This window comes from Rhinichthys klamathensis, unplaced genomic scaffold (genome assembly GCF_029890125.1).
Source record: "Rhinichthys klamathensis goyatoka isolate OS25496 unplaced genomic scaffold, OSU_Roscu_1.1 h1tg000554l_1, whole genome shotgun sequence".
In the NCBI taxonomy this organism is placed as follows: domain Eukaryota; kingdom Metazoa; phylum Chordata; class Actinopteri; order Cypriniformes; family Leuciscidae; genus Rhinichthys; species Rhinichthys klamathensis.
The window spans coordinates 699,936-719,779 of record NW_026607023.1 but is presented as its reverse complement, the minus strand read 5'-3'; the positions used below and the strand labels follow the sequence as shown (position 1 = coordinate 719,779).

General features: G+C 38.3%; 1 protein-coding gene and 1 pseudogene across 2 annotated transcripts; both read left to right on the top strand.

Moving 5' to 3' along the window:
* Positions 1-2,285: 2,285 nt before the first annotated feature.
* drd1b (dopamine receptor D1b) lies at positions 2,286-4,871 on the top strand. Of its 2 annotated transcripts, none has more exons than XM_056239156.1 (2): positions 2,286-2,938; positions 3,132-4,871. In XM_056239156.1, exon 2 carries the CDS (start codon positions 3,258-3,260, stop codon positions 4,599-4,601), a length of 1,344 nt encoding a protein of 447 aa, XP_056095131.1. In that variant the 5' UTR covers positions 2,286-2,938; positions 3,132-3,257; the 3' UTR covers positions 4,602-4,871. The 2 variants fall into 2 exon arrangements, with proteins under 2 accessions (XP_056095131.1, XP_056095129.1); XM_056239154.1 differs by having other exon boundaries at positions 3,054-4,871.
* An 8,557-nt stretch (positions 4,872-13,428) lies between these two features.
* LOC130073640 (5S ribosomal RNA) lies at positions 13,429-13,545 on the top strand (annotated as a pseudogene).
* The last annotated feature ends 6,299 nt before the right edge of the window (positions 13,546-19,844 follow it).

Below are 19,844 nucleotides of genomic sequence, written 5' to 3'. Positions count from 1 at the left end.
TGGGCATATAGGAAAAAATAACCAAGTAAACTATATCCGTTTCTGTTTTACACAGTTAAGTCGAGGAAACAATCCCAGCTGTCTAACCATCTCATTCTATGTGAAGATTGCTCATCAAAAATAATGGTGCCTCTGAAACACTCAAGGAATCGACTGAACGCATCAATAGCTTTGTGTTTGTCTTTCCTCCTCCTGGACCTCTTTGTAAGTTCACTGAATTTCTAGGAACACAATCAGCTGAACAGCATGTAGAGATATCAAGCAGAAAGGCAGATCTTTCACCCATCTATATAGTGTCTTATCAGCTGAATTTCATATCATTATCAAAGGTAGCTTGTGTTGGCCTTAGCAGACGCAACCAAAAAGTTTCAGGAGATTATCAGACTTGAAAACGCTTTAGATTAAGGTAAAGTTTCGACCTCGCTGTCCTTGCAAAGCCAAAACTAATCAAGGAACTCCACCTTTGGAAGGTATATTACAACTCTATCAACGCTCCGATAACACTGACAAGGATAAAAAAGGCTCATTTGTGCTGTGGCCTGAAACTGTCACTTGATTCTTGCTGACTTTTGTGCAAGGGCTAAATAAGCTTGAAAATCCTTCTAACTGAATGGCTATCAAATCTTCCTTTTGAAACCAATGGAAAGCTTGACCCCCACGTACTCCGAGTCAAGCAAGTCCAATGAGAGGGTTTGTGTTAAGCCGTAGGATTTGAGTTAATAAACCCAGGCACTGTATTTGCGGGCGCTGTCCAAGGAACTGTCATTAACCTAATGTTCTGCAGGATGAAGCTGAACATCTGACTTGCTTTAGGATTGAGCATGTGAGGCCATCCTATCAAAACACATAAGTGATTTAATTATGTATAATTGTGTGCACTGAAACATTTACTTGACCATTATCTATTTCCATTGACAAAATTTAACACTATCAGGTTTTTTGGACATGTACCAATATTACTATGTCCGTTTTACTTCACAATGTGAAAAGATTTTCACATAGAAATATAGTTAGAGGGGGATTGCAGGATTTCTATGCAGTCACCAGGCTGACAGTAATTCCCATATCTAAATAATCTGTTCCAGCAGATGGCCTCATTGAGCCATTTCATATGCAAAAAGCCTGCTTAAGCCCTGCTTTTCATAAATGAACCTGTTCTGCTTTAGTTTTAAGCTTATTTCATCAGTATTGTTGTTCTGAAACAACAATCAACATCATGTTCTGAGAGAGCATGTATTGATGACTAGGGCGTATTGGTTTATAACCCTTTAAACCAACAATAAAATTGATGCATGGTGGATGTGTATTTATTTTGTGGCTAAGAGAAATTAAATGTTCATGAATATTTCATTAATCGATTTGTGAAGGTTTTGGATGTAGGTACTTCAGTATGTCAAGCCTTCTTAATGTTTATTCCTTCAGACTAAATATTTTTATGCTACTAGCCCTTATTTTTAATTTGACAGTAAGTAATCTATAAGTGTGCATGTATTTTTTTTCAATTTCAGTAGCAGCATGTTTTAAATAGGCCTATTAGTATTTATTCATTTGCTACTGCTGGATAATTGTACCTATATGAGACACTAATATCTTTCACAACTGTTACCAGTAACATTTATGATCTTATTAGTGCTTTTAACTAGTCATATCTAGTCAGAATGTTGAATAGTTTGAATAGTTAAAAGTAACTAAAGAAAGTGAAAATACCACTTAAAGGAGTAAAACTGGATGAAGTACCTGTAACAATTGCAATAGTAAGTGAATATCTGAACTAAAGATCGTCATATGACAAAAATAAAATAAAATGCAATTTGTTATAGTAACAGTTCCTTGTCATTTAATGGGATAGTGACCAGTTGCAAATGAATAAGAATTAATATTATTATATAGGCTACTAGTCACTATGGAATAAGTAGGCTACTGGTATTTAATAAGTTGCTGTGAAAAGGAATTCAAAAAGATACTAGTCACAATTAGATTGCTTACTATTATAAAAAAGAAAAAAGAAGCAGGCATAAATTCAAGTTAGTTGGAAGAAATACATGTTAAAATAGCTTGCCATAACTCAGATATGTCAGTGCTTTTCAGTAGAGCCCTGCACAGTAGACTGCAAGTCTTCTGAAAAACTCAAGCAAACTATTGCACTGCCAGAAACAAACACGATGATGCTCAAGACTGTTTGCATCAATCTCCTGAGACAGACAGACATGCAATTGTAACAGTGCATATCATTAAAAAACTTATCGTTGTTTTTTCAATCTCTTTAGCGCCTTTTAGTTTTTTTTTATTAATGCATTGTAAAGTTGACATACGAATATGCACGCTCCACTGCCACTGCTGATGCACATGTGATGCTGCGCGACCAGACGAGTGAGTGAGCTGTAAACCCACATGATGTGCTTGGGACGACAACAGCCTTTCCTTATAGGACCGATGCAAACGCTTTAAACCCACTTTTAAGGAAAACTAATAGAAGGAATATGTTTGTGTTAACGCACAAGATGGAACGGGGACAAATCGGACGCCTGAAACGTGAGAAGTGCGCTCGAATTGAGATGCGCTGAACGCAACACAGTACTGGATGTACACAGGAACGCACCGCAAAGAGGACTTTGTTGCCAGTTAAGTGAAGCCCTTTGGCAAAAAAAGCTTGGAAAAAAAAAGGAGCGGAGAAATTTTATTCGACAGAAACGATGTGAAATGCGGATCTCTTGTTGTTTCTCAAACGAACTGTCACCCGTTGCCTCTCTGTAGAGTCTGCTTTGGGAACAACATGACACGGACGCGCTGTCATTAGCGGGGACAAATCAGACCAACGCAGCAGCAATCTGATCAATACTATCGATAAGCTCATATATAAGGCTAATCATCACGCCTGCCTATGTTTGCTTAACCTGTTTTGGAGAGTATGCTGTGGGACCATGAACAAACTGACAAGGTATGAAAGCAGAAATGAATTAGATGCTAAATATTTTTATAAGCATGATTAAGTAATTACTAGACTAAATGTATGTCTTTTTTCTTCTTTTGGTCATATTATGTTCATTGGGAAGGTCTGTGGGAGATCATGGATCCGTTTTTGAGCTCCTCAAAAGATTTTAACATTGAAATTATGATATTTGTTTTGCAAGATGACTGCTACAGTCAGCATAGCGACGGACAAAGCAGATCAACTAGTTGCTCCGATTCCTGTGTAAGCACTCTTGGTTTGGTCTGGAATTATGGGGTGACTGCTCATTCGACTCGGTGAAAAAGCCATGGATGTGAACTACTCCACGGTTCTGGACAGCAGTGTGTCGCAGCGCGGTTCGTCGAAGCGAGTTCTGACTGGTTGTTTTCTCTCGCTCCTCATCCTGACCACCTTACTGGGCAACACATTGGTCTGCGCTGCCGTCACAAAGTTTCGCCACCTGCGCTCAAAAGTCACCAACTTCTTTGTTATATCGCTGGCTATTTCTGACTTGCTGGTGGCCATTTTGGTGATGCCATGGAAAGCGGCCACCGAGATTGTAGGTTTTTGGCCATTCGGCGCCTTTTGCGATGTCTGGGTGGCCTTTGACATCATGTGCTCCACCGCCTCCATCTTGAATCTGTGCGTCATCAGCGTGGACCGCTACTGGGCCATTTCTAGCCCATTCCGCTACGAGCGCAAGATGACGCCCAAGGTGGCGTTCATCATGATAAGCGTGGCGTGGACGTTGTCCATCCTTATCTCCTTCATCCCAGTGCAGCTAAACTGGCACAAAGCCCAGACAACCAGTTACACGGAGCTGAACGGCACCTACGGCGAGCTTCCCCCAGACAACTGCGACTCGAGCCTTAATCGGACATATGCCATCTCCTCTTCCCTGATCAGTTTTTACATACCTGTGGCCATTATGCTGGTCACTTACACCCGCATCTACCGCATCGCTCAGAAGCAGATACGCCGGATCTCTGCGCTAGAAAGAGCGGCCGAGAGCGCCAAGAACCGCCACAGTAGCATGGGTAACAATGGCAGTATGGAGTCCGAAAGTTCCTTCAAGATGTCCTTCAAGCGTGAAACCAAAGTTCTCAAGACCCTCTCGGTCATCATGGGCGTTTTCGTGTTCTGCTGGCTGCCCTTCTTCGTCTTGAACTGCATGGTTCCTTTCTGCAACCCGAACGAGAGCGATAGCGACTTCTTGTGCATCAGTTCCACCACCTTCGATGTCTTCGTTTGGTTCGGTTGGGCCAATTCCTCACTCAACCCCATAATCTATGCCTTCAATGCTGACTTCCGCAAGGCGTTCTCCATCCTGCTGGGCTGTCATCGGCTCTGCCCGGGCAGCAACGCTATAGAGATTGTGAGTATCAACAACAACGGTGGCCCTCCGTCTACTTCTCACTATCAGCCTAAGGGCCACATCCCCAAAGAGGGCAATAACAGCAACTATGTGATCCCTCACAGTATCCTCTGCCAGGAGGAGGAGACCCAGAAGAAGGAGGACGACTCTGGGATAAAGACCTTTGAGAAACTGTCACCTTCCATGTCGGGTAACTTGGATAGCGATGCGGAAATCTCGCTAGAAAAGATCAACCCCATTACACAAAACGGGCAGCACAAATCCGTACCCTGCTGAGTATTGGCTGAGATTTGACCCCAACAAAGAATCCTTGTTTCTATACAGTACTGAATCCAAAAAAAGCTTCACTGAGGACCTTAATAACAATTCTTGGACTAAATGAAACTTGCGGGAAAACAAACGAATGTTCCAATTGAAGGCACTTTATGCTGGATAACTATCTGCAAAATATTCGCAGCATTTATTATTGACTTTAACAGGTCAGTTGTTGCAAGACATCAATGGAAAGTAATGTGAATAAACCGTGTATGCATATGTATACATGTTATGAATTTGAAATGTGTATACATGTGCATGCCCATGTGGTTGTGGTTAAACTACTGTTGTTAGTATAAGGACAAGAGTTAGGTCACTAGTAAAATATCTTGTAGGTGAGTTTACGTAAATGGCTCACAAGTAGTGAAACTTGGTTGCGTCTACTGTCGACAATAAAATGTACATAGTGTTGTTTATATTTTTCACCATTTATCAGAGTTGGCTAAGTCAACATCTCCATACGCTGCTAGTTGTGAAATTGTATGTGCAAACCACCCCATAATGTGACTTGAGAGCAGTAGCCATTCTTACCTTGTCTTCTGTGTGTGCATTGGTGTGATGTCAAAGAAGTCAGGGGGCAGTGGATTTTTCTGCTATGTGATTTATCAGCTGTGGAAGTGGCCATGAAATTTGGATGTAATTTTTAATGCTTAGATGTCAAAGAACTCACCCAACCCCCTTCCTTACCGTTAGCCCTACACATGTCACAGTGCAGGACAGCACAGGGAAAATACGATCCCAGCAGTAATCTCACCGGCCGCTACCTACATTTCAATCGTCATTATGCTCACATATATATTCTTGTATCCATCACAGGGTGTATTTAAATGTTAGAAGAAGGCTCATGTGGAACCTAGTTCTGCTTTTCCTCTTTAAATCCATCCAATTTAAACGTACAAAAGTAGTTGCAGGCACCACGGCTGCCTTTAAACCGTTTCTTTTGCCAACTCTATGTGGATGAACTTTGCTCTAGGACAGTGTGGAATACCACTAATGCACAATGGAAAAATGTAATTACTGCATCTTATGCAACACATCTGCCCAGCCACCCAGAAAGATGTTGTGACCTTGCCGGAAACACCATAGGAAGCACTCTGTAGGTCTTTCTAGTGCTTCCAAGCATATCCAGGATGAAAACCATCTTGCATCATGCATATAGTTTATTGTGCAGAATCCAGCCCCTGAACTGTTATGTCAGCTGTCAGATGGGAGGGTGTATGATTACCAACATACGTCACATCCAGGTACATTGTCTCTCAATTTGCCTTGGAACACTTTAACCATTTTAGCTCACTTGCCCAAACAGAATCCGGGGCGTATAAACTGCTGTCCCACTTTTAATAATTTGTTGAGCTGTTTTGTTTGGTTACGTAACTGCCCTTGATCTAAGTTAATTCCAGGGCCTATCATCCATTGAGCGCTTCCCATGAACTTCAGGATTTGAAAGAACTGACGCGCATGAGCTTGTTCTCAGAGTGCATTAGGGGGGGAAAATGCAAGCAAGATAGAAACCAGACCAACATATTTAGTCTAAATCAATGACGGTAGCTTTTAGATCAGTTTGCCCATTTTTAGCTGATCATAGACACCCATTTAGTTTACACTGACTCTCATGTAATGGAGAAAATCTCGAATATTTTGCCTTCAATAATACTCTGTGCCAAAATGCTGAGGACATCATGATCAGCAGACTTTGCCAGTGTCCTTTTCTCTTACTCTAATATTCTCCTTCTGTCTAAAAGCTTGTCAGAATCAACTTCAACTGTTCGGTAACATAGTAAGTGAATATGTACGTGCAACTTGGACAAATTTGAGAGAGAGACTAGACAAACAGAGACTTCAGTACACATATTTGTCTAAAATTGGACATTTGCTCCAGGGAATTTTCCAAAAGACTCTGTTTACTCACCCGCCTGTCAAAGACCCGTTCTTCATAATGCTGCTATGGAAATATTCAGCTATATGTTTTATTTAGTTCCAGGAAGTTTGTCTTAATGACCTTCACGTGTCAAACTCAAATGCTAATGTTGGGATATTTAGGGTGGTTGGTTTCAGCAGCATTCAGTTAAGCAACATTGGATTTATTTTCTCCAACGAGATTATTAGCATTTAAAATGAACCTCAGTGACATTCTGAAAAGACCCAGGTGCTTCTTTTATTGCAAACTCTAAGGTATTCCCAGGATTGCTGGGGAACCACGGGTAGTCTTTTAATTAGAAGTGAATAACATAACAGTGGGACAAGTTGCTCGTTTTCTTTCTTACCAAAGATTGCAGGTTTATCTTTTGATTTTGCAGGTGTTGCTCTGTATACTTACACAAACCAGTGATTTCAGGTTGAGATCTGTCTATTTCTGTTTCTTTTGGAGAAGGCTGAAAATGACAACTGCAATGATAAAGGCAAGAACTTACAATTCTGTGTGACGGTGGCAGCACAACCCCCTTGAAACATTACTTTATCAGCTGCATTGTACCACTGTTTATGGACATTCATTCCAAGGTGATACAAAAAGGACTATTTGACACCTTAACCTCAGATGGTCAACGAGTATACGCATTGTAACATAAACGGGAGAAAAAACTGTGTTGTAAGATGTTAAAATAGAGATGTGAACACAAGTGCTTTTTTTATCTTTAAGTCCTTAATTGTGAGTAGAGGGAACAAATGTACATGATGTTTTCATGTGTGTTTGTCATGCAGTTAAAGCACTGTACCGGTTTCCGTGATCCCATCAAGTAGGATGTGATCCTGGATTAACATGTTTTGTTTGTCCTGGAACAACATTGTCCTGACGTTAACATGATCTACCGCTGAACCTGGATTGGTTGGTAATGTTTTTGAAGCCCCAACCTCAGCCTTGAAGGAATATTCCGGGTTCAGCAGAAGTTCAATCAACAGCAACCATATTTCCCAAGAAAATAAGTTTCAAGGTCCTTGCCTTGAGTCCGAAATTTTCGTGTGTTTTTTTCGTATTTGTCATCCTAAAAATTCGTCACGCACTGAAACCTTGCACATTGAGTCTGATGCGTATGAATTAATCCATTGCGAAAAAATGTCAAAACAATACAAAGTCTTCAAGCAGTGAGGTTCACCATCTCAAAAAGATAAAAAGAAAGAGGAAATATTGGGTCCATCCAATCCTGAGATTGCGTAGAGAGGAAGGAGAGTTCCAGCTCCTTATCAAGGAGCTGCGGGATTATCCCGAACGATTCAAAGTTTACTTCAGGATGTCAGTGGCTCAGTTCGATGCTTTGCTAGCGATACTGGAGCCACATATTAAAAAGAAGACCACCAATTTCTGTGAACCAGTTGATCCTGAACAGTTCTGGATTTTGGGGTCCGCTTGTACGGTGGCTCTGAATTGTCAAAACACCTCTCAAAATGCTTGCTACGGATGCGAAAAATTCAGAAAATTTAACCCAATCCGAATTTTTTTATAACGAACGAAAGTTTCGGAGGCAGTGTGTAAACGTGATTGACACAACGTGAGGTTGAATTTTTTTTTTTTTGTCGTGGATTTCGGACTCGGTGTGCAAGGACCTTAAGTCACATTAAATGGAAGTGTATTAGGTCAATTTTTGAAGGATTTGAGAGCAGAAATGTGAAGCCGATAGTTTTATAAAAGCATTCCTCTGTTAAAACTTACGCATTATTTAAAATCTTAAAATCCTTTAAATATTTTCTTGTGGCAATGACACTGCAAGACAGGATTTAATTTTACACAGAAAAGGGTTTTCACACTAAAATCATGCTAACATGTATATTGTGGCTATATACTTTTGAAGCAGAATATTTCATTATTTACGGATTGGCCCCATTCATTTCAATTTCAAAGAAAATAAGGAACGAGCGGAAATTCATTTTTGTTGTAATCAGCATCACGACTGAGCTTGCTCTGAACCCAGTATATTCCTTTAAGCCTATGCTTAACCTCAAACCTAACCTACAAATTTGACAGGTTGACATGAATGTTGTTCCGGGACGATCAAGGATGTCGATCGGGGAACATGTCCAACTTGGCAAAATCGCTGACCGTCTCTGTACAGGTTCATATGTGTGCTGCAGTTCTTCAAGGTATACCCAACAAATTTATTACAGTACCTAGTTTACAGTTTGTATAAAACGGTCCCTTTCTATTTGCTAAATAAAAGTGTATGTTGTTTTTGTAATCTTGTTTGCTGTGTATTTTCACTATACGAGGTGTCACGGAATCTTTTATGAGGTATGTCACTGCCAATTCTTTATTTAAAGGTCAGCTCTTTGCGGAAAATCAATCCTTATTGATTACACCATCAATGACGCACTTTTGTCAGCTAGAAGTGTGTCCTCAATCGGGTAATTTACATAACATTTTTTATTGAGAAGGAAAGTTCAGCTCCTTCGATTGATTACACTTTCTTTTTTTAACCTTTATTGTCATTCCGTGGCCAGAAGGCTTGCGCGATGACAGGTATGAGGAGTAATGTGACATGTCACCGGGCCCCTGGAGTGAACTGGAGTTAAGGGTTTTTATCCGAGGGCAAAACAGGATGGTCAGAGGGGAGACCAGAATATTAGTATCAGTAACTCAAGGGCAAGAACTAGCTCTGCCTCCCCTGCCGACCCACCTGGATATGAATCAACGACATAGTTCACCCCAAAATGATGAAAAAACATTATTTAAATCACCCAAACCTGAATGACGTAGTTTATATTTTTGGTTGAACTATCCCTTTAACGCTTTCTGGATGTGCCCTTTTTGAGCAGTCTGAGATCAGACTCTTATTATTGATTTAATACACATTTTAAATCAGCATGCCAGCAGAATTTGAACCTCGTAAAGTGTTATTTTACCTTGAAAGTTGGCGAAAAGGTTTCAGCTCATTATGAAAATGCTGAATGCAGGAATTCAGCTTTAGTTCCCGATATTTGTTGAAGGTCAAAATAATTGAGGAGAAGATATGAATAACTATTATAACACAATCACAAACATTCCTATCCGGATGGAATTCGATTTCTCAGAGGGAACCGTGAGTTATCAAAAGAACAGTTGGCAATTTGCTACATAATTTATATTGAGAAAAACACAGATGTGTTCAATTCAGATGAGATTAAAATCATAAAGTGAGTCTGGGAATAAAAACAAACACAAATTTACCTGAGGGAAAACTGGTCCTCTCTAAATAGGACCAATTTAGAAATGAAATACTAATAATAATGTTATCTTGGGATAAGAAAAAAAAATGAAAATTCATGTATTCATCCTTAGACATTTTCCCTCCACACTTAGAAGTGTAAATAGGTGGCTCTTTTTCATGCAAACAAATTGACTGGTTAATACGTTCAAGCTCCAAAAAGGAAAAAAGGTGTTATAAAAGTAATCCATATCATTTGAATATTATAATCCAAGTCTTCTGAAGTCATTCTTATCCTTTAATGGTACTTTTAAAGCTCTCTTCGCTTAACAGCCACAAATACCATTTACTTTAAAAGCAGCAGCACATTCTGCTAAATGTCTTATTTTTGGTTTCCCAAACAAAAATGTGAAAGAATTTTAATTTCTGAGTGAAAGCCTTTATTGTTTGACTCAAATGCATTCTCTCCGGTATCCATTCAGCTGAAAATGTTCCTAAAAAAATTGAATTCCTAACATGTCTACTACTTTCATATCCCTTTTAGATGTTGTTTACGATTTGTGAAGTGAATACAGAATATACTTTGTTTAGTCAGGTCATAGCATGAATAAATCTGTCTGTTACTATGTGCTTTTTTAGTGCTGGGGGAACACTTTGGGTTTATTTATGTGCACATTTATTTACACAATTTATTGAATTAGCAGAAGCTTTTGGCCTTACAAATGAGAAAATTACAAGAACTAATTAATCCAATAGGGACAGAACAGTACAAGCAGTCCTTCCACTCCACATTTAGTAGAACAATAGAGCAGCAGTGTACGTGCAAGTATTTGTTTATTTATTTATTTATATTTTTTGTTAGTGCTCCAGGAAGACATTTAAGTCATTATAAGTAAACTGATAAGTAAACTATATATATATATATATAATGTAATGATGCTGAAAATTCAGCTTTGCATCACAGGAATAAATTATATTTGAAAGTATATTTTAAATTATTTCACAATATTACAGTTTTTTTCTGTATTTTTGATCAAATAAATGGAGGCTTGATGAGCATAAGAGACTTCTTGAGAATTATAATGTTTTCAAACTTTTGACCGGTACTGTGTGTGTGTATCTCTATAAATATATAGGCCTATACAGTAAACCTGTAATATTGTGAAATATTATTACAATTTAAAATAATGGTTTCTATTTTAATATACTTTAAAATGTAATTTATTCCTGTGATGCGAAGCTGAATTTCCAGCATCATTACTCCAGTCTTCAGTGTCACATGATCCTTCAGAAATCATTCTAATATGCGGATTTTAGATCAGCATACTGGCTGACAATCATCAAATATAAATTTCTGATAAACAAACTTAAAATAACTGCATAAAAAAAATAACACAATGGAGCTGTGCTATACAAGGGGTAGTGCAGACACAGATAATCGTAGCGATTCTACAGCACAATGATGTTACATCACAGCCATTTCATGCTCCTGTTCACCACGAAGTCGGTATGCAGTTGCCTTATATTTGTAACTGTAAAGAATTCAACTAGTTCTGTAAAAGCAACCAGTAACCAAAGAATATACTGTATTTTCACATGTTTAATAGGCAGATTTTGGATGGATTAACAGCATAGAAGCACATTTAGGTCAAATGAATCATAAATGAGTGCATTTTTTCATACTCATTTAATTCTATTGCAATCTTAACAGGTTATGATGTTTTCTGAATGCTTATTTGACACAGAGAACAATGCATTTCTCACAACAGCTGAATGAGTCAAAGCCAGTGCACACAGAGGTTGCCTTTAAGGCGTTTTTAGTTTGGCTCTTGTTTTCATCCATAAGGCGTTGCAGTGCTGGCCATTCAAGTGTAAAATACACTATCATGAATAGTCAAATGCCTTGCTCTCCATCGGTGGCAGTATGAGAATGTGATGAGTAATAATAGCCACGGGCCCAGCACAGACCCCTGAGGGTTCTCAACTGTAGATATCTGACCCGGTCTTTATTTGTGAGCGGACACAACACACAAACCCACCAACATGCACCAGAGTTCACAAGGTCCCCGTTTGGAAAAACACATAGTCAAGGTTAATGACTGGCTTGGGGCAATGCTCATTGTGGTGGAAAAGGGATGTCTATGAGCCGTTGTAATGTTCTTATGTAACTGGCGCTCGGGCCCGATTTTACCACTGAACGCTGTTTTAAAACCGGCGCTTGCAGAGTGTTTGCCAAAAAATATCACGTATGCATGCAAAGACACCAGATCCCCCTTTGCTTGCATTGGTAGGTGGATGTTGTTAGTTCAATACTGGCTGTTCACCGGGTGCGGAATAACACGATTTCATTTTCTCAGGACGCATGTGACAGCTGTAGCATTCCCATTATTTCCAATATGAGTCAGCAGCGCACGCAAACCCGAACAGCATCGCTCTTGCCAGTTCTGAAGCTGTGCTGCCCTTGCTGAAAGGCATTGAGATAGATAACAGCGTGATGCGACGCTCTGAAAGCGACTCTTCACGGTCTCTCTAAGAACGAGGCACTTTTCCTTGCTGAGGCTAGCGTTAGCATCAGAGACAGTAGGTAAACAAAGCTTCACGTTCAGTGCAAACAGAGTACATTATAGTTGTCTCTGCTGCTGTGGCAGATGAAATATTAACGAGGCAATTTGAAGCTGACTCAAATATTCATTTGTTTACAGTTGGGACACTTCCTGTGCTGTTGCTTTTTTAGCTAAAATGTTGTGACTACCGTGCTTGGAAATAATGCTCTCCAATAGCTCACGGTAAAAGCTTAGTGTGCCTGTCCTGCTTTTTTCAGAGGTCTAGGCATTATGACATTACAGTGCTGGATTGATTGTTAGTATGGTGCCTGTGGCCATGCAGTTCTTAGGTTCGGTGACAGCACAACGGGAATATAGCAAACATCTATTAGCAACACTGGCACACTGGAGGCATTCAAATCACCCGTTCACATCCCTTTAGGAAGGGGAAATTTGACCACTAATGATCAACCATTTGTCTTCTACATTCACAGCTAGCATTTTATTACACACAGACCTTTTTTTTCTGCATGGATATATTTTATTCACAAGTGATATTTACTTTGATTTTCCTTTCCTTTCCTTTCATATCAAGCGTGCATTTTTCTGACACTGTATCCTTCGTAAATAAGTAAAATAGCTTTTGAAAAATACCAGTTGGAAATCATGAACGTAATTATTGTGGTGTAAATTGCACTACAAAATTGATATTATCATTTTTTAAACAATAAATACAGTACTTAATTGTTTTTGGCTCTGGCAGATCACCAACTAACTGGTTTAACTAACTAAATAAATGTTAGTTTTAATAAAAAAAAATGGTGGGTAAAAAGTTTCCAATACTAACAATATATATATATATATATATATATACTGTATAGATAGATACATAGATAGATAGATATGTTTAGCGCTTTGAGTCTGAGAAAGGCGCATTACAAATAAAATATATTATTATTATTATTATTATGTTATTTGCTGGAGTCTATCCCAAATGTTTAATTAATCTGAATGAATTATTTTTTTAAAAGTTGGAATGAATGAATGATTTAATAGCCAAGTTTCATCCTCTTTCTGCAGATTTTTATTATCAACAAAGTGAATATGCATAAAAAAACAGCAAGTTTCATTGCCAGCAGCCATATCACCCTGTAACCCAAGACTGGTTGCCCACTGAAGCTAAGCGGGGCTGAGCCTGGTTAGTACCTGAATGGGAGACCTTCTGGGAAAACCAGGTTGCTGCTGGAAGAGGTGTTAGTGAGGCCAGCAGGGGGTGCTCTCCCTGTGGTCTGTGTGGGTCCTAACGCCCCAGTATAGTGACGGGGACACTATACTGTCAAAGAGCACCGTCCTTTGGATGAGACGTTAAACCGAGGCCCTGACTCTCTGTGGTCATTAAAAATCCCAGGATGTCTTTCGAAAGAGTAGGGGTGTAACCCCGGCATCCTGGCCAAATTTGCCCAGTGGCCTCTGTCCATCGAGGCCACCTAATCATCCCTATATACTAATTGGCTTTATCACTCTGTCTCCTCTCCACCATAAGCTGGTGTGTGGTGGGCGTTCTGGCGCAATATGGCTGCCGTCGCATCATCCAAGTGGATGCTGCACATTGGTGGTGGTTGAGGAGATTCCCCCTTCTATGTGAAGCGCTTTGAGTGCCTAGAAAAGCGCTATATAAATGTAATGAATTAATTATTATTATTGTATCACTAAAAAAAATCTGCCGTCAAGTTGTTTCCATACATAATGTCGTGAAAAATTAAAAATTTGTGTCAGAATAACTTTCCCAGATTTGACTTAAGATAACTCAAATATCTAAGTTGTCGCATAAAAAAACACATTTAAAGTTGACTAAACTTAAAATTTTACGGCAGCATGAACGCTTAGTTGAAAACATTTTTAGCGTACATAATGCAATTGGACTTTTCATCTTCAGAACAAAATGAATACATGTTAACTTGTTATAAAATAAAAGAAACATCAAATCAAGATGTGTAATCAAGAAAACATATTAGACAAAGTTACACAAATAATGATGAATGATGTTTGAGAGGTACTGTAACGTGTCTAATTCTTACCAATAGAAATAAAATAATTTAATATAGCCTACAATTTAATAAAATGAATAAAAAAGATTTAATGCACCTTTGATTATTACAGAGAAATGGTGCTTTAACAGGAGCAATGCCACAAACACGGACGCTATATAGTGTTCTGTCTATATATATAATTCTGTCATGTGAACACATTTATTTGTGTTAAAGCCCTTTTTCTCGACAAAAAGTAATTTAAATGTGTAATAGTGTGCAATAATGTTGTGTGCAATAATGTTATGTACTATAAATTCTAAATACATTTCCAATTGGAGAATTTATATTCATTTGAATATATAATAATGTTGTGCATGAGGGGTCAGGAGAGGTGAAAAGCTCTTGTCTCTGTCTTGTTTTCTCTGTGTTGACTTTGCTGTCATCGTATCGAAAAGACCTCAGCAGTTTTCCCTGAGGGAACGTTGTTGTAAAAACTTGTTGCTAGCATGTGATCAGAATAATGTTGGTTCAGTTTCAGTTCAGATTACTTCATTCTTTCAAGAATGTTCATTCGTATGCAAAACTCAACAAGGTTTTTACATTTTCTGAATAAATTTGCATGGTGCTATGCATGGTGCTTGCACATGCAAAGCTCTCTGCATGATAAAGAGCTTATGGGTGGTTACCAAGGTGTTGCTGTGTTATTGCTGAGGTGTTGTTAAAATGTCGTGAGTCGTGGTAAAACAGTTGTGCATTTTCGCTAACCTGTTTTTTTCTCCATGTTTTTGCGATTGTACCATCTCTATTGATGGATATGAAGCATTGTGACATAGCGTGACCCTAATGGCCACGATAAACCTATACTAGTGTGTGTTACGTTTCTGTTCTTGTCTAGACTTTCTGTTTGTATTTTGATTGGTCCCTGTTACCCGCCACTCATTTGTTGCTATGGTTACTGTTGTGATATGTGATGACAAGTGATATGTGGTTGTATATTTCCTTAAGTTTTGAATTAAAGTCTCCTATTGTATCTCCTTTGTCGTGCGCTTGATTACAGGCACCTAATCAGAGACAGAGTGATGTCATTTCGATTAAAATTATAGGCCAAAACGAAGTTCGTTTTACCTTCAAACCTGGTCTGCAGTGATAACGTAATAGGCAGGTGTGCTCTGGGGCTCTTTGACGTTAAAATCTTCTCTGGTTAATTTTTTTGTGTGTAGTCCGTCGAGGTCAGACGCAAGTAAAAACATAAACACACTGGAGAATTGCTTTATAGTAGCGATTGGGTTGTAATTCCAATTGAAAGTGACACTGACAAAGTTTTTTTTTTTTCATGCTTAAAGGTGCGGTCACATATGGAAGATTGTTTCCGCCACAGAATAAAAAACAAAAAAGGTAATTGCGACTTTTTATCTCGCAATTCTGACTTTTTATCTCAGAATTGTGTGTTATAAGGTCACAATTGCGTGTTATAAAGTCACAATTGCGTGTTATAAAGTCACAATTGCGTGTTATAAAGTCGCAATTGCGTAATATAAATTCAGAATTGCGTGATATAAAGTCAGAATTGCGTGATATAAAGTCAGAATTGTGTGATATAAAGTCAGAATTGCTTGATATAAAGTCAGAATTGAGTGATATAAAGTCAGAATTGCGTGATATAAAGTCAGAATTGCTTGATATAAAGTCAGAATTGCGTGATATAAAGTCAGAATTGCTTGATATAAAGTCAGAATTGCTTGATATAAAGTCAGAACTGAGTGATATAAAGTCAGAATTGCTTGATATAAAGTCAGAATTGCGTGATATAATGTCAGAATTGCGTGATATAAAGTCAGAATTGCTTGATATAAAGTCAGAATTGCGTGATATAAAGTCAGAATTGCCAGATATAAAGTCAGAATTGCGTGATATAAAGTCAGAATTGCGTGATAAAAAGTCAGAATTGCTTGATATAAAGTCAGAATTGCTTGATATAAAGTCAGAATTGCTTGATATAAGGTCAGAATTGAGTGATATAAAGTCAGAATTGCTTGAAATTAAGTCAGAATTGCTTGATATAAAGTCAGAATTGCGTGATATAAAGTCAGAATTGCTTGATATAAAGTCAGAATTGCTTGATATAAAGTCAGAACTGAGTGATATAAAGTCAGAATTGCTTGATATAAAGTCAGAATTGCGTGATATAATGTCAGAATTGCGTGATATAAAGTCAGAATTGCTTGATATAAAGTCAGAATTGCGTGATATAAAGTCAGAATTGCGTGATATAAAGTCAGAATTGCCAGATATAAAGTCAGAATTGCTTGATATATAAAGGTCAGAATTGCCTGATATAAAGTCAGAATTGCGTGATATAAAGTCAGAATTGCCTGATATAAAGTCAGAATTGCGTGATATAAAGTCAGAATTGCCTGATATAAAGTCAGAATTGCGTGATATAAAGTCAGAATTGCGAGTTTATCTCTCCGACTTCAGACTTTATCACACAATTATGACTTTATATCTCGCAAATCTGAGAAATTAAGTCATAATTTCGAAATGTAAAAGAGATAAAAAGTCGCAATTATTTTTTAAAATGTTTTATTCTGTGGCTGAAACAAGCTTACACAGTCACATTTTAGGTTGTTTGGTGAATTTTCGCAGGCGTAATTCAAATAGGAATCCACGCGACTGGGAATTTTGCATGACAGGGAAATGTTTCCAAATGCTGATTTCGCAAAGAGTTCAAGATGGCCATGCGGTATTTACCAACAGCAAGCTGCTTGGTTTGAAATGGACTTTGACTGTGAGCAGTGCTTCATACCGTACATTTCTAAACTGGACAATGTTTTTTTGCCCACAATATTTCGCTAAGCTGACTCTTAATACTGTGAACTGCTGGCTTTAAAGCAATCTATTGTATAAAGCGCTATATAAATAAATGTGGCGTGACTTGTTTTGACTGGAGAGACGAATTGCAGAGCTATGATCAGATGTTTTCTTAAAAGCTTCTCACCACTCTCCTATTTGCCATGTGTTTTATTTCGTTATTGGGGGGAAAGCGCAGCTCAAATGTACATATTCATCTTAAAGCCTCTCATTTTTTGATTTACTTTGAAGTATATCAGGGTATTCAGTGAAGAACGAAAAAGAACTTCACCATGATTATATCACAGGGCCTTTAGCTGCATGATTTGAGGCGGCGTTCATCCTTGAAATCTCTAACCTTGTGAATAAGCAACAGCACTTATGACTTTCTATGCATTTTTGACTTGGTTGCACTGAAAAAGTCTTGACTCCAACCCCTTGTGTTATTCATTTAGGCCCTGTTTACTCCCGTCAACGTCATTGTTCTTCATAGCATGCTCCTCTTGTGCCTTGTTTGCGCTTACTGGGGAACAGCACTTAAAAACGCACAAGCTAAGAATAAAACACTGCCGATGTGCTCTCCCAGACTCGCTCCTGCAGCGTTTAAATGGGTGTAGGGAGTCCATTGGGAGATTCTTCCACTGGCTTCTTAATTCATCTCATGCACTTCTATCCTGTCCTGAGCACCCAGGGAAAACAAACCAGCGAACCAATCCCACCCCCCGTGCCCCAAAACCCCCCCTGCCACGAAAGAGCATGAAATACTCTGTTGACTTGTCAAGGAATGAAATCTGCTTCAAACGCGCATTATTCACTCCGAAGGAGCACATAAACACTGTCGCACACGTGGAAACCCAAGGACATTCGGAGGACAGCACTGACAGCTCTAATGTTCATCAAACTTCAAGTATGAACGAAGTCGTTTTTCCTCTTTCTGCTTGTCATTCCGGGGCTTTATAAGACGTTCCTGTGGAATATGGCATCGTAGACGGGGATGAATGGATATCGCTGTCCTCTTATGAATATTAATGAGATTAAGTTGATGAGACACCCTGTCTGCAGTGCGCAGTGCCGATCATAACAAACCGCTGAATGACATGGTCACAGCTGTACGCTATTGGACTTGTGCCTGTGAGAAAGTCAGACATGAGCTGACACAAGATCACAGATGGCTGGGTCAAGACGTTACCCTTGTGAGACACGCTTTAGAGATGAAAAGCAATTTCTCTGATTAATATGATACCTCATAATACCAGCATGATTGGAAATTAGTTGTTTCGTTTTTTCCCCCCTTTTTTTTAAGATACACTTCAATGCAAAAGGAACGAGGAACAAATTTAACTAATACCACCAGAATTGTCTGATATTTGCAATGAGTTACATAAACGTGCTCACAAGACTGCATTTACTTGATCAAATTTATTGTGAAATATTATCACAATTGAAATTCAGCAGCCAGTACTCCTTTCTTCAATGTCACACGAACCTTCATTCTAATAAACAAAAACACATTAAGCAGCAGAAATATTGTTTATATATAATAACTGGATAGCAATATAATGATAAATTAGCTGCAAATCATCGTATCAGAATGATTTCTGAAGGATCATGTGACACTGAAGACTGGAGTAATGATAATAAATGACATTTTATATTAATTTATACATAAATTGTAATAATATTTCACAATAGTAGTCTTTTTGATAACCTTGGAGAGAGACTTCTTTCAAAAGACTTGATTTTTTTTTATTATTCCAAACTTTTGACCAGTGGTGTGTGTGTGTGTGTCTGATTAAAAAAAAACATTTCATATATTGTTTGTATATTAGGGTAGGCAACAGGTTCAAGTCAATCCCTGAATATTGACTCCATTTCAAATAATTTTCTATAATAACTAACCAGATCATATTCATTAACATTCATTTAGAATATAGGCAAACCTTGTATTACTGTAGTTGTCTAGATTGGCAATATGTTTAATCTGCTCTATTGTCATGATTCCCCTTGTCTTGTGTGGACTGATGTTATTTCCTGTTCTGTGACATGTTTTGTAGTCCTTGGTAGTTTTTCCTGTTGATTAGTTGATTGTTCCCAGGTGTGTTGCCGATCTCCCCCTGAGTGTATATATACCCAAGTGTTTCTCATGTTCTTTGTCTGGTGTTGTCCTTCTATGGATGTTATGTGTGCGCTTGTTGTCAGTTCGGTTTTCCGTCGTCTGCATTTATCAGTTTTGCCTGGATTTACTTTTATTAAATTTGTTTGAATAAATGTTTGCTGCATCTGCATCCCACTTTCGTTCCTCTGAAACAGCCACCGTCACATCTATATTATAAAATTATAACAAACAGAATATGAATCTATCATTTTTCCACTTCTATGATTCAAAGTGACTTCAAAAACCACAAATCCCTTTACTCTATGTCACAATTAGCGTCTCCGTCATTATTTAGTAGAACGAAATAACTGCATGATGTTTGTGTCTCTGTCATTCAGTGTAAATCAGTGCATTGACTGAGTGTTGTCTGTCGCTGCTCTGGAAAAGACCTTTTCACAAATCTTTTGTCAAATCAGCTTAGGTTCACAAATGTTGTTCAGATAACAACATTTTGAGTTTCTGTTGAATAAACTAATCTCTTTCTTTGTATCAACTCAAATTTTGGGTTTAAA

What these genes read in the sequence shown, in the direction of transcription:
- drd1b (XM_056239156.1), top strand. Translation starts at nt 3,258, where the DNA reads ATGGATGTGAACTACTCCACGGTTCTGGACAGCAGTGTGTCGCAGCGC.